The sequence below is a fragment of the Pseudopipra pipra genome, chromosome Z, assembly GCF_036250125.1.
Source record: "Pseudopipra pipra isolate bDixPip1 chromosome Z, bDixPip1.hap1, whole genome shotgun sequence".
Lineage (NCBI taxonomy): Eukaryota > Metazoa > Chordata > Aves > Passeriformes > Pipridae > Pseudopipra > Pseudopipra pipra.
The window spans coordinates 68218561-68232986 of record NC_087581.1 but is presented as its reverse complement, the minus strand read 5'-3'; the positions used below and the strand labels follow the sequence as shown (position 1 = coordinate 68232986).

Genomic DNA, 14426 nt, shown 5'->3' with positions numbered 1-14426 from the left:
ACCATCCCTGGTGTTTAAAGAGGAGTCTGGATCTGGCACTGGGTGATGGGGTTTAGTGGTTCAGGGGTTACAGTCCAGACGGCTGGACCCTATAAGCTGTTGAGTGGTTGGTGTGTCTCTGTGCAGATGCGCAGTATGACTGGACACAGACCTTGGCAACCAGGTCTAGCCGCCCCTACTTTAAACTGGAGGGTTGGACTAGATGGTCTCAAGAGGTCCCTTCCAGTGTCATCCGTTCTATGATTCTGGGATTGTAATAATCGTTGTGTTTCGCTTTAATTCTCCTAGAGACAAAAGCCTGTGATGTTTAGTAAATCTGTAAAGAACAGCTAGTTACAGTTAGATTTGGGAATGTTCTACTTGAGAATGACACAATTCAAATTAGTGCAGTTTGTTTCTCGAGAACGTACCAAAACTATCACAATGATCCTAAATCAGCTCTCTTTATATGAAGTCTCACATCAAGTTTGCCCTCAAGTTTATGTTTTTAGATACTACCAAATTTGGTTTGAATAATAGTGTCTTAACTATAAGAAAAAATAAAATTTTTCTTTTTGCAGAACAAATTACTTATTTGGAAGTGGGATAAAAAGAAGGAATGCATTAGTTAGCCAATACAGTTCCTTGTAGTATTTATACATTACAATTCACTTCAGCCTTGTAAACACTGCAGTGAAACTTCTCGGTCAGATTCAGTTTGCAGTCTCAGTTTCTTCAAGTACCAACAGAAATAGAAGCAACATTTCTTCACATCACATTAAAAGCATTTGTGTGTTTTATACAAAATCACAAAACTGAAGTTTTTGATGGTTTTGAAGGAAACCCCCCCCACCATCTAACATAACTGTAAACATTGGATATAAGTTTCACCTGCAGAGCAAAAATAAAGAGCTACAAGCTTTGTTTTTTCACTGATCGAAATTTATTACAAATACACATATTCACTACCTATTATGTGACTGCTGCACATTAGAAACAAAACCATACAGAAACAAAAGTGCTTTTATTAAGTATCAGAAAAATCCTGCTACACACAACACTATGGAAGTTGTTTAACCTCAGCTAGGTATAAATCCCCTTGAGTAGCTGAACATACTCTCTTCACACAAAGGATGTAATATTTACAATTACATATAGGTATCAAGGTGCTTCAAACCAAAAGCACAAGTGCTTTCAAGACTGATCTCAACTAAAACAAGATAACTGAATTTGTTTTCACCTCTAATTTCTTCAGGCATACTTTGCCACAGTATTTTTTAAGATGAACAACAAAATTCCCCAAATGCCTTTAAATATGGCATTAAAGTTGTCAGGCACTAAGACAGTTCAAGATACAAACTAATGGCTCTGCCAAAAAGAAATGTAAAGGCTTCCAGGGCAGCCAGAGGCTAGATGACTTGATAAGCGTAAAGCTTATCAAACCACATAAAAGGGTAAAAAAAAAAAATCCACCAAACCCTAGACTGGAACTTCTACAGGGTTAGTTTCTTCTGCTGTCTTCCTGAGACTCAAATGACTTAATAAGCCACTACTCAGGAAAAAAACTCAACTCCCTTACCTGAGGGGGTACTCTCATATGTGGCAGTCTGATACTCTCTTTGAATATGATGTCATGCCTTCAGAGTAACAGAAGGATGTTCCATTCAACAGACAGGAAAACAGACAAAAAAAGCCTGAGAAATGCAAACTTTTCAGATGAGCTGCTGCTGCAGGACAGAAAACAAATTTACCTCTAGTCCCACAGCCCTTTTCCCTGGGAGGTTATCAAAGTTAGTTGAAACCTTGGATTGTGGCAAAGCCACATGAATCCTCATTTGTTACATATATCCTTTTTTAAAAAGAACAAATATGCCCAAAGAACTTGCGTTCAGGTAGCCTGGAAGACTGCTATCACAATTGCAACTCCCATCTAAACTCACCCACAGAGCCACTCAAACGCAGCAGGTAGGTTTCCAAATGCTATCCCCAGTTTATGACTATGCAAAACAGACAGATCTGGGGGGGGGGAAAAGAGAAGACCAGCAACCTGTATGCACAAATGTTCCACCATGATGCACCTTCCAGAAATCCAGAGGTCTCCATTGTCGTTCCTACCTCACTTCTTATCTTACAGTAGCACAACCAGCTTGCTGGGCACCTGTTTGTGCACTTCTTAATTGAGCATCACTGCAGTTACATGTCAAGCAGCATTTTTTCCTGTAGAGTAACTCTAAAGGAAACAGAACACGCTTTTCTTTGTATCCCCTATTTGCCCAACATTTTCAATAGCAGATTTTGGAAAAAGGGTCTCAGGCATGACCAGCTAAAACTTAAATATGCCCTAGTTATGGTCAACGCAGGCTTTGGTTTAGGTCAATATAATCCACACATGAAGATAATGTGAGTTAGAAGAACTAAAGTTAATCTCGTAACTTCACATGCACTGTGTGGAAATTTAGGACAGTGTTTCTGTAGGAGACAAACATGCCTCTTCTTCTAACAATACAACCTTCCGTCTAGAGAGAGACATCATGGTCTTTACAACAGTTAAAGAAATTCTAACAAAAATGCGCAAGGCAAGAAAAGCAAATGGGATTATAATCTGCATAAGATGGAAAATTGCTGTGGAAAATTCACTTAACAAGCACGTTAGAAAGAAGGTCCCAAGGCTTACACAAGGATAGAGAGCCAGCTTGGCAAACATAAAGGCATGCTCCTTGCCACCATATCTAGCAAATGGATGCAAAGTTTCCCTTTCATTGAGGAGGGCTGTAGTCCATATTGCAAACTGAAATATGCTGGCAAAGAAGGTGATAACACAGCTGACCTGAATGGCTTCTATTTCATTATGAGACTTCTCTGCAAATTCACTGGTCAGCTGGTAAGCTAGTGGAAGCCCACCAATGAAAGCCAATGAAAGTATGTTAAGCAGTCCCATTAATCGGGTAGCTTTTGTTACATAAAGGAAAAGTGAGTGATGGACAAACCACAGGAGACCGATTGTAACAAATGAGCCAAAGTAAGCAAGGTAGTTTGGCCCATATTCACTTAAAGCTTCAAGAAGACTGCCATGGAACTTCTCCTCAACTTCTCTGGGATCAGGGACATTGTCTTCACTGTGGAGAGAAAACTTACTTTACATATTACTGTTATAAAACCACACCTATAGCAACACTGAACTGTGTTGCTTTACTCTGAGCAAGTAGGGAACAACAGGCATCCATTATAATTTTTAACTTAAGTGTTTCAAATAACAGCTCTGCAAAGAAATTAGATCTAAAAGGAAATCTGAATGCAAGCTGGCATTTCTTTGTGCTAATAAAGTTGCCGCAGTGACTAAACAGCTTTTGTTGATAAAAGCCTTTCATCTGAAAACATAAATGAACAAAAGAGAAAGCTTTTTTCTTCAAGACTCCACATCCCAACATGTATTACATAAACTGGTGATCATTACTGCTAGAACATGGACATTAGAAGTATTTTGGGTTTGTATTCTGTATCTTTTCAGAAAATCATACCTAAAGTAACCACTGCAGGTTTTAGAAGTCACAATGTCTGATGGACTTTATTTTCTCAAATATTACACACAAAGTTAATATATTTAACAATACGAAGTGAAAGAAGTACAAAGAAAGAAGTGAAAGAAGTGAAAGAAGTACAAAGCCTTACCATATATCCAAAATGAGCAGGGTTGCTACAATAGCATAGACTCCGTCACTGAATGCTTCTACCCGTTCTTTACTCAGAGGCTCACTGAGGTAAAAAGTGAAGGTTTCTAGGCTATGGTGTTCCTCCTCTTCATCCCTCTGACCTGGAAAAAAATTCAGATGCTTAATAATGAAATAAGAAGGAAGTATAAAACAAGGTAGTTCAACAACCTACCGTGACCTCCCTTTCTCTTTCTCCCCACCTGCCAAAATTTTTCTGTAGGAAGAAGGGTGCCAGTCATCCACACAGGTCAGTCACTCCACTTTTTTTTTTGGCATCCGTGCCTCTCCCTTAAGTTCATGTTTCTTTCAAGACAAGCACTTCAGGGACAAAAAAAAGCCCTGTCCTTTAAACTGTATGGCAAACAATTTCCTCCAAGTGAATAGTGACTCAAAGTTGTAATTGTACAAACCAAATCAGATGCTGTGCCTCAGGAAGCCCTAACAGCTGTAGGTCCTCTCTGACAGTGTGAAGAACTTATGGTAGAAAAAAACCCTCTCTGGAGTATGGTGGCTAAACTGGGATATCAAATTTAAAATAAATCAAGTCTGTGGTCAAAAGGTGGAGCTTTTATAGGAAAAGTCAAACCCATCTGAAGACTGGATGGGTCTTTAGACCCATCTCTAAAGACTGGACTCTGAACTGCCTAGCTAGCCAAAATGCACTGCTGCAGGACTATAGGTTGGACAAAGAAAAAGCTTAAGCTTCCAGAGGAAGCAGGAAGAGGAACTGAATACAAAGCAACTGTAATCACAAGAAATTCAGTACAGCAGTAATTTATGTCAGCCATCTGACAGGGTGAGACGTACAGACATGACCTGACTGCAAACTAGAGTTCCCATTGCAGTAAGCACAGACAATATTTGTATGTGTTTACTCTGGGCTCTGACAGTCTGGCTTCATCCTTTCACAGCATTTCTGCCTCCCTATTATTGGTGCCACATGGGGGAGTCAGAAGTACACTCCCATTTGCACTGTAAACAGATGGACTTGTACTAGGCTGAAGAACAGCAGTAGATGCACAAAGGTGTTACTGTTCTGCCCTACCATGTGAGTGTCAATTCCAAAGACATGATCTGCTCAGTGTTTCTGTGGCCAGTTTATACTGCTCTCTCAGTGCACCTCTCAGCTGAGAGGTTGCATGACACCACATTCTCCTTTATGTTGGGACTGGCAACCTCCTTCTCAGCAGGGTTTAAGAGTAGCTCAGGCTATTGGCATGGCTGTGCAATTGTTAGTCTTGACACAAGGAGGGCAGAAAGAACATAAGCAAGGAGCATGAGGGAAGGAAGCATGGATTTAGGCTGACTCAAGCCATGTGGGAAGGCACCCCTCTAGACCATAGCACTTAATGAGATCTAACACCCTGAACAGTTAATTACCCTGAAAAAGTTTGATTTACAAGTGCAGCTCTTGCCAGTTTGAATATGTGTGACTATTCAGCATTGCAGGGAAGAAAGTGATAACAGCATAGTGCTTGCTTCGTATATTCTTCCATCCCCATGCTCCTTTTCTAGGAGGAGAAAGGAATAGACGGCCTGCAGCCATCATTCATGTACTTGTCTCTGCATGCATGTGCATACTCAGGACAAATCAGAGAGGTTTTTCACTCAGAGAGGATCTTTATATCTGTTGTGTCTTACACAAATCTCATCACAAATAAGGAAAACCAGGGAGCAGGGGAGAAATTCTTTGGAAGCACGTCAATAAGCCCCAAAATGACTACATTCTAAGACTGAAAATGGAAGCAGAACTAAAGTAACTTCATTACAGGCTGTTTGGATAACATGTTGACAACCTAATCTGAACATACTCCTTTGAATTTTGTTAATTACTCACCAACAATTTTGGTTTTACACCATTTAATGAATCGAGTGAGATGTGGAAAAATGATTACGAGTCCAAGAAGTACATAAGACTATGGAAAAGAAAATGAACAGTTTAAATATAGTTACAAAAATATAAATTAAGTTTAATATGAAACTATTACTCTCAATCTTATATATAATCACATTGAGAAAACCAAATACTGACTTTACAACCTGAAAAAAGCTCAGCTGAAATGAACGTGCACATCCTGAATATTGCATGTAGAACCAAATACTGCTTTTTGATAGCTAATTTAGTACCAGCAACGAAGTAAACTAAAAGAAGGGAAATAATTCTGCTGACAAAAAAGGTAGGAATGATTGCTTTGGAAGTTGAAGAACTATCCCACATGATTCTTATGGGTCCCTTCTAATTTGAGATATTCTATGACTCTACTATTTATGTCACTAAAACCCATTGGTGGGTCCTACGTGGTTCAAAGGCTTTGCACAGGTCTAAGCAACTAAGCAACTTGGAGACTAATTTCACTGTTGCAAATATTAAAAAAGCCAAACGACCCATTAGTGAACAGGGTGAAGGAGAAGAGCAAAACATTTTCAGATAAAATTATGCCTTTTCACCTTTGGACTCATAACTGCCCCTTTCATCAGCTGCAACCTGATTCCTCCCAAGTGTGAGTATTATTTAAACACTGCCAATTCTGTGGAATCTTTCTCAAAATTCAGTTAAATCCATCTTTTCCTAAAGAACAAGAGGAACAGAAGCTCGGGACACATCCAAAAACTAGATTTCAGTTCCAAGTAGGGGTTCTGAAAAAATAATAACAGCTATTACTAAGTAGGAGCAATTCACTGCCATTAAATAAAGATGGAAGTGAAAAAAGGCTGTGAAAAAGCAGGCCTTAGCCAAAATTATTTGGTCTTCAGTTTGTGCAATGTGGTGTTTATTTCATGTAACCTTCCACATTACCTCACCTACTTCTGATGAGTAACATACTAAGCTAAAGTTTAGAAGAACTGCTTAAAAGAAAAAATCAGGTGTAGCAAGTAAGGTTAATTTTGTAGCAGAATAATCTATTTGAACTATATGAACTCACGGATCAAGTTACAGATTGATAGGTCTGAACTGAACATATTCAGTGCAAAATAGCAGCCACAATACCACAGAAAAGGCAACTGAGAAAGTCTGCATATTTAACATGGACATCATTATTTTCATACACAGTCCTAAAGACAACTAATAAAAACTGCTGCATCAAGGTTTTTGGCTAACTAGGAGAACTTACCAAAGGAATAAAGAAAAAAGAAAAGATGGCTGCTAAAAAGCATAAAACTGGTCCTCTTAGGATAATCTTTAAGATATGACGTTTATAGAAATTCTGATTTTCAGACTCCTGTATCTGTTGATTCAGTAAGTGTGGGTGATAGAATCCATATGCTACTATCACAGCCTGCAAGCAAAAGAGAGGTGCTGAACTTATGCAACATTTCAAATATAAAACATAAAGTTATAAATCAACAAATTCCAAAACACCATCAGACTTATTTTTCACTCCCATACAGAAGGTTGGTCTTAGAAACTCTGAGATTTCACAGTGCACTGTACGTCAAGATTTTAGTCTCCTCTGCAGAGCCTGTCACAACCATGGGTCTTACAAGAAGAGGAATGAAGACCTCTGTAATAAGGGACAGAAGTGGCAAAGCACTGCACCAGGAGAAAAACAGTGCCACCGGACTGAGGCTGAAAGCCTGTGTTCCCTCATCCACCACTGCATGGCTCAGAAAGAACCTCAGCAGGAAAAGTAAATTGCAATTTCCCCCAGGCATTTTTAGAAAGAGTAGGAAAGGAACTCTGTGGAGATCAGCTGATGTAGTTGGATAAAACAGCTTCACAAGTGGAAATGCAAACTTTCATCTTACATACAGATACTGTGTTATCACAACAGGCACAACTTTGAAAAAGAATGCTATACAAACAACACATTTAGCAATTTATACTCCTAGGTAAGAAACTTCATTTTAGTTCTACCCAAGAAAGTCTATTGAAAAGCAAAAATATAAATGGATAGATCCAATACCTGTATAAGGCCAATGACAACAGCACAGACACTGAACAGGAAGATGCCAAAAGGTACCTCTGGAAAGGAGGCCATTAAGGAAAACTGAAAAAAAAACCAACTGGATCAAATATGTAATTAAGAAACAATGTAAGAATAACAGCAGAGAAACGGAAGCACTCTTCATTCAATACTGAAACTCAGAAACCTAAACAATAATTTGAATTTCACTATAATTCCACTAAATGCAATTTCTAGCCACAAATACATGCAGGCATCCCAACCAAAGGCATCTGGAGAGATGGCTTTGCTCTGATGTTGATACTGCTCAACCTTAACCACTGTGACACTATGTCTCCATAATAACCACAGACTGGCCTGTAGCTGAGCATAAAGTCTAACTGGTTTTGGTGGACATGACGTTCATAGCTGTGAAACTTTTTGATATTAGACAAATTAAAAGATTCAAAAAAGTACTCTCTCTCTGTGGCTCTCTGTTGTATCAATTTCTGCAGTTTCATTGGTGGGGAAGGGAAAGCAGGGCGTAGTATTAAAGCAACATTGGCAACTTTCCAAAAATTATTTCAGCTTCAAGGCAAAGTAAAAATTATGTGCTCTTGCAGATAAAGATTGCTTTATTGACCACAGCCTTATTTTTTGCAGACTAATATTTAACACAGATATGTCCACAGAGAAACAGGTGCCTGCCTTACACGTATAACAGCCAAGATGCATTTTAAGCAACTATTTTATTCTGTTATATAGTGTTCACTTGCAAATATTCTTTTTAGGTCATCTGACCAAAAATTGTGCAGATTTGAAAAATGAACATCAGCTGCCAGAATCAACCTTGCTGAGTAAGTCAAAAGCAATACCATAAACTCTGTCTAGATTACAAAAGGAAAATGTTCTATCATCTAAAGAGGAGTCTGAAATACAGTTTTATTTATCTTACCAAAGGCAAAATTCTCATCAGACAACTTTGACCTTTTTCAATACAGTTGCTCTTTTAAAAGAAATCATGGGAAATTTTTGACCATGAGGGTGGTGAAACACTGGCATAGGTTGCCCAGTCCCTGGAAACACATAAGGTCAGGTTGGAAGGGGCTTTGAGCAACCTTATTTAGCTGAAGATGCCCCTGACCATTGCAGGGGCTTGGATTAAGTGACCTTTAATGGTCCTTTCCAACCTACACTACTCTATGATTCTACGATACTATGGCTTTCTTCTAGAATACCCATTTTCTGCCAAGTCTAAAACATGCAATAATTGAAGGTTATAACATACCCTCATGAATTTTAAAGAAGCAAGTCTTATTATTACAATGGATTCAGGGTTAATATTATAGTAACACTTTCCTGGGTTTCTGAATACTTTGGTAAAATTTTTCCAAACGAATAGAGAAAAAAACCACTGTAATTTAAACATATATCACATTTTAGAAAAGTACTTACTGTATATGGCAAAAAGGTTATGATCATCATACAGGCCTAAAACAGAAAAACGCATAGTGAAACACTAGGTAAAAATACAAAGCAAGCAATGCCCTCATTGAAGATGTGTCCAGAAAATACAAACAGATCAAATGCTTGTGCTGCATCATGAGAAACAGCCCCGTTTCTGAAGTTGCTGAGCTTTTTGACTACAACAAATGGATAGTTTTGTACATACCTTTCATGTTTGCTATCCAAACTGTACAGGCAGATTTTAGAAAAAACTACAGTTTTGTTACCTATACCACAGGTAAAAGTTTTGCTACGTTTTTTAACAGACTTCTTTCTAAAGTAGCAATGGTAAATGTACCATACCTTCTAAATAGGTGTTTCTGATTTGTCAAGAACATTAATCTCTGATCGCAAATATTTCATATACAAAAAAGCAAAACTAAAAAAAAACACCCCAAACTAAAAACAACACCTCAAGCACAAAGAAATGCTCTGCTTTGAAAGCTACATTAGGTAAGAATTACAGGCCTTAAGCTAGTCCTCTAAAAGAATTTCCTGTAGTGTTATCTCATGGAGCTTAACCAGTGCTTTTATTAACAAAATTAAATTAACTGTGTGTCAGAGAACAGAGTTTTAAACACAGAAAAATACTCAGTTCCTCAGATGAACTTCAGACCAACCTGGTGCAGAGCTTCTTTTGGCTTATAGTAAAACATTTGGAAGTTAAAAGCAAGTTACTTATCAATGAGTCACCTTGGCAAGGAGGAGTTATAGACCTTTGTATCTTCCTGACTTGGAAATTTGGCAGAGTGATGCTACTTAAATTAAAAACTTTCAGATATTCACAGACACACTTAAGAAAAAGTGATCCAGTGCTTGCCAGTTAAACATCCAGCGTGTGTGACAAGACTTACCAGATTCAGAAGAGCCAGGACATCATCTATAAGCTCTATGACCTGAAACAATCTGTCAAGGCAAGGCAAGATATCATGAGCAAGCCAACTCTCAAAATATATTTTACAACACTGTATACAAACTGTGCATTTATACTATAGGGGAACCTGACTTTCTTTGCTCCAGAATTAATACAAGTATTTCAGGTGTGACCAAAGCTCATTTACCTCAAACATTGAAGTAATTTGTTAGAAAACTCTGAAGAGTGAGATACAGTCAAGGTCAGTCATGGAGCAGTTATTAAGAACCCAGTTTCCATTTGAATGACAGAGTATTATCAGAATGTTAAGGCTTAAAATTATTTATCTTGAGATACAGCATAGTTATTATCACACAAAATAAAGCTTTGCTTGCGAACTTCCCCACACCTTGTTAAAGAAATGAACTCATCCATGAAACTGTCACTTAGAATCAACAGAATCCATCACCTTCCACAAAACCCTAAACTATTCAAAGACTATGCCTCAGCATTTACTTATGCAAGCAAAGAAAAGCAATGTGATAACAGCAGCAATGTGAGGTATCAGCTTCAAATATTGAATCACAGGTGGCACACCTTGACTGCAAAGCAGTCAATCCACTTGCACAGTAACATCTGTAAATTTAAAAATTCCAGCAAAAACTGCCATGGTTCCAGTATGATGCCTGCATGTCAATTCCTTTTTAACTACCAAGACAGGGCAGGTAAGGGTGCCCACAGCTCTATAAAATGCAGAACATTACAACAGATAAAATGAAACATTACAATTGATTTTGTGAGAAGCACTGCTGAGGACATAGAGACAAGTTTTTGGGCAGCTGTACTGTATCAGTTCCTCTCTTGTGGAACATGCAAGTTACAAAGTAATGCCTTTTCAGCGTAATTAGAAGTTTAATTGCATCTAAAATATGAAGTAAAATGAAAAGTAAAAAGATACATGCTTGTTCTTCTCTGTCTCACTATGTCAGTGGTGTAGGAGTAGTTATTCAATGCTAAGGGTAGCATTTCTTTACAATGATTTTTCAATATTATTTAACAACAGACAATTCAGAAGTATGTCAGCAAGACAGAAATGTATCAGACACCTGGTTATCTCCTGTACTTTCAAAAATCAGTTTTTCTTCAACTTTGGAGTTAGACATATTCTTCCTACCTGACATGAGCTGCCCATGCCACTGTGACTATTAAGAAGGTCATCAAGTAGACTGCAATTTTTGCTAGAAGAAGTTGCTGAACACTTTCACCTAATTTCTGCAACAGAGAAACAAAAGTTAAATGCTACATTTTTGAATTATTACCAATATCTGCAAATGAGAAATGACATGCCTCCCAAAAATGCAGTTCTCTTCCAACAGTCTTTTCAGTACCTTGCAGAGGAACTGGTTTATCAGAAACTTATTAAGTAGGCTGAAACTTGGCATATGATGTATCAACACATCTCTTCGATCTGTAAAAGGGCTTCCCAATACTCTGTTCACCTTTTGATTCACTTACACACCCTCTCACCACTGTTACTGTGATAATGCATTTCAGAGCAGGACTGGTCACAACGTCCCTCTTTTATTTTCACAGCACTGACTTCTAGAGCAGAAGCAGCACACAAGTTTTCATGTGATGGCTGTTAGCAAGGTGGAAGGAGAGGGCTTAACCTCTGCAAATTTTGCATGTACCACTACAGTGGCTTAAACAGACCCATGCAGCATATTTGCTGTTACAGGTCATACTTGAGCCTCCTGAACTGAGACAAAATGTCTGTTTTTAAGAGCAGAAAAATACATTGTGATAAAAGAAAAAAAACTGTAAATTTTCTCAAATTGTTTTGTTTCCTAACTTTCCTGCTTTTTCCAGAATTAATTTGTTTTCTGTAATCTTCTTTTCCCACCTTTGCTTATTCAGATTACATGTATTATTGATCTGATTTTATAGAAGCACAGAAGATGCTGAGTTGGAAGGAACCCATCAGCGTTATCCAGTCCAACTCCTGCCCTGCACAGGACACCTCAAGAATTCCACCATGTGCCTGAGAGGTTGTCCAAATGCTTCTTGAACTCTCTTAGGCTTGGTCCTGTGACCACTTCCATAGGGAGCCTGTTCCAGTGCTCAGCCACCCTCTGGGTGAAGACCTTTTCTTGATATCTAACCTAAACCTCCCCTGACACAACTTCAGGCCATTTCCTCAAGTCCTGTCATTGGTCACGAGAGGGAAGAGATCTGTACCTGGCCCTCCACTTCCCCTTGTGAGGATTTTGAAGACCCAATGAGGTTTCCCCTCAGTCTCCTCTTCTTGAGGCTGAACACACCAAGTGCCCTCAGCTGCTCCCCACACGGCTTCCCCTCCAGACCTTTCACCATCTTTGTTGCCTTCCTTTGGAAACTCTCTAACAGCTTAATATCTTTCTTATATTGCAGTGCCCAAAACTGCACACAATATTCAAGGTGAGGCTGCCCCAGGTCAGAGCAGAGTGGGACAATCCCCCCGGTCGACCAGCTGGTGATTCTTTGCCTGATGCCCCCCCAGGACAGGGTTGGCCCTCCTGGCTGCCAGGGCACTGCTGACTCAGACTCAACTTGCCATCGACCAGGACCCCCAGGGCCCTTTCCGTGGTGCTGCTTTCCAGCATCTCATTCCCCAGTCTGTACATACATCCAGAGTTGCCCCATCCCAGGTGCAGAATCCATCACTTTCCCTTGTTAATCTTCATACGGCATCCCAGTCATTGATGAAGATGTTGAAGAGAAGTGGGCCAAGGATGGAGCCCTGCAGAACCCCACCAGTGACTGGACACCAGCCTGATGTTACCCACCAACATTCAGACTGCACTACATAAGTAGCTTCTCTAAGTGATGATTTATTACCAAGAAGAGCAGATGCTTTCTGAAAGACGTTTTGGTCCGATGGGCAATTTCTAGTTCATAGAAAAGTAACTATAAAATCTGTGGCCTACAATATACAGCTTATTCAGGCTTTATGTCTCAATGTATGCAGATAACATGGGTCTTTGGTATTTAATTTTTCACCCAGAGTTCACCAGGTCATCCCCTATGCAAAATTTCTGCTGGGCTTAATGTTACTTAACAGTTTCAGCTCTTTAAAGCCTGGAACTCAAAATGAAGCAGGACTGCTATATGAGGATGCTACATCTACTTGCGAGATCACGAGAAACAACAAAACACACGTGATACCTGATCAGGATGTATTTTTGTGTGAGCCACCGGCAAAATCTGAAATAACAAAATGCTCATTAGTACATGACATTCTTTTTCTTGTTAAGAGCCTCACTAAAACGCAACAAACTTCAGGCGGCCCCCAGCATTGCCGGATGGCGCGGCCAGGAGCAGCCTGGGAGGCGCATCCGCTCTTGGGCCACGGCCGGCACCGCCGACACCGCGGGGATCGGGGGCCGCTGCCCAATGTCGCGACAGCGCCGCGGGAGGGGCCGGGCCCCGCGGGAGCGCCGGGCGGGCCGGACAGGCACGGGCGCGACCCGGAAACCCGGGAGCAGCCGCGGCCGCTCCAGCACTCGCCCTCCCTCCTTCCCTCCCTCCCTCCCTGCCTCCCTCTCCCGCCGCCGAGCGCTCACCATCACGGTGGCGATGATGGAGAGCAGCGCATCGCTGTAGGCCAGCAGCCGGTGCGATGTCTGGGTGCTGCAGCTGCCCGGCTCCAGCTCCAGCCCGCGGCCCCGCTCCGCGGCCCGCGGAGCCGACATGGCCCCGCTGCGCCCCGCCCGCGGCGGAGGGGGCGGTGCTTCCCCTCACGGCCCCGCGGAGGGGCGGGAGCCGCCGGATCCTCCTCGGGTCCCGGGCCCGGGCAGCGCTGCTCCTGGTGTTACCGAACACACGTGAGAGAACGGCGGTGATGCTGGGCGTTCGGCGCCTGAAGAAGCGATGATGGCTAGGCTTCGCGAACGAAGATTTGGGAAGGCTCTATCCCCATTTGTTACAGGCACGCTGGTGGCTAATGAGGCCAATACGAGATAGACGTATCCGATTGCAAAAGGCACAGCAGAAAGACTCCTTAGATGGTATATTCTGCAAGACACGGTTCTTTCTGCGTTGCCTTTTCTCCTCAAGGGTGATCCTGCTGCGTTCTCAAAGGAGACAGCAGCGTTATAGATGGTGTGTCTCCAGGCCTCCCGACTGGAGGCCAGAGTAGACCAGTTATGGTGATCAATATGGCCAAGGCTGAGATGTTGTTTCAGGGAGTCCTTGTATCTTCTCTTCAGGGCTCCTCTCATGCGGCAGCCGGTGGCAAGTTCACCATAAAGCAAGATCTTAGGGAGGCGGTGGTTGGTCCTTCATCCTGGAGACGTGCCCTGCCCAATGCAGCTGTGTTCTCAGTAACATGGCCTCAATGCTTGTGACTGCTGCTTGCTCTAGAACAGATGTATTGGTCACATAATCTGACCAGTGGATGTTTAGGATTGTGCGGAGGCAGCGTTGGTGGAAGCGTTCTAGGAGACGCAGGTGGTG

At 41.1% G+C, this 14426-nt stretch overlaps 1 protein-coding gene across 1 annotated transcript; it reads right to left on the bottom strand.

Annotated features, from left to right (window-relative positions):
• Positions 1-899: 899 nt before the first annotated feature.
• On the bottom strand, positions 900-13702 carry TMEM175 (transmembrane protein 175). Its single transcript, XM_064642178.1, has 10 exons — positions 13535-13702; positions 13137-13175; positions 11107-11204; positions 9934-9985; positions 9029-9064; positions 7595-7678; positions 6803-6967; positions 5527-5605; positions 3649-3790; positions 900-3095 (listed from the first exon to the last, which is right to left on the bottom strand). Exons 1-10 carry the CDS (start codon positions 13661-13663, stop codon positions 2435-2437), a joined length of 1485 nt encoding a protein of 494 aa, XP_064498248.1. The 5' UTR covers positions 13664-13702; the 3' UTR covers positions 900-2434.
• Positions 13703-14426: the final 724 nt, after the last annotated feature.

Bases quoted from the DNA above. Each gene is read 5' to 3' on its own strand.
- TMEM175 (XM_064642178.1), bottom strand. From the start codon at position 13,663: ATGTCGGCTCCGCGGGCCGCGGAGCGGGGCCGCGGGCTGGAGCTGGAG. The intron at 9,065-9,933 runs GTAAGTCTTGTC...TTTCTGTTTTAG, and splicing joins TCCTGGCTCTTCTGAATCTG to GCCTGTATGATGATCATAAC. The intron at 5,606-6,802 runs GTAAGTTCTCCT...TCTTTTCCATAG, and splicing joins CTTTTTTCTTTATTCCTTTG to TCTTATGTACTTCTTGGACT.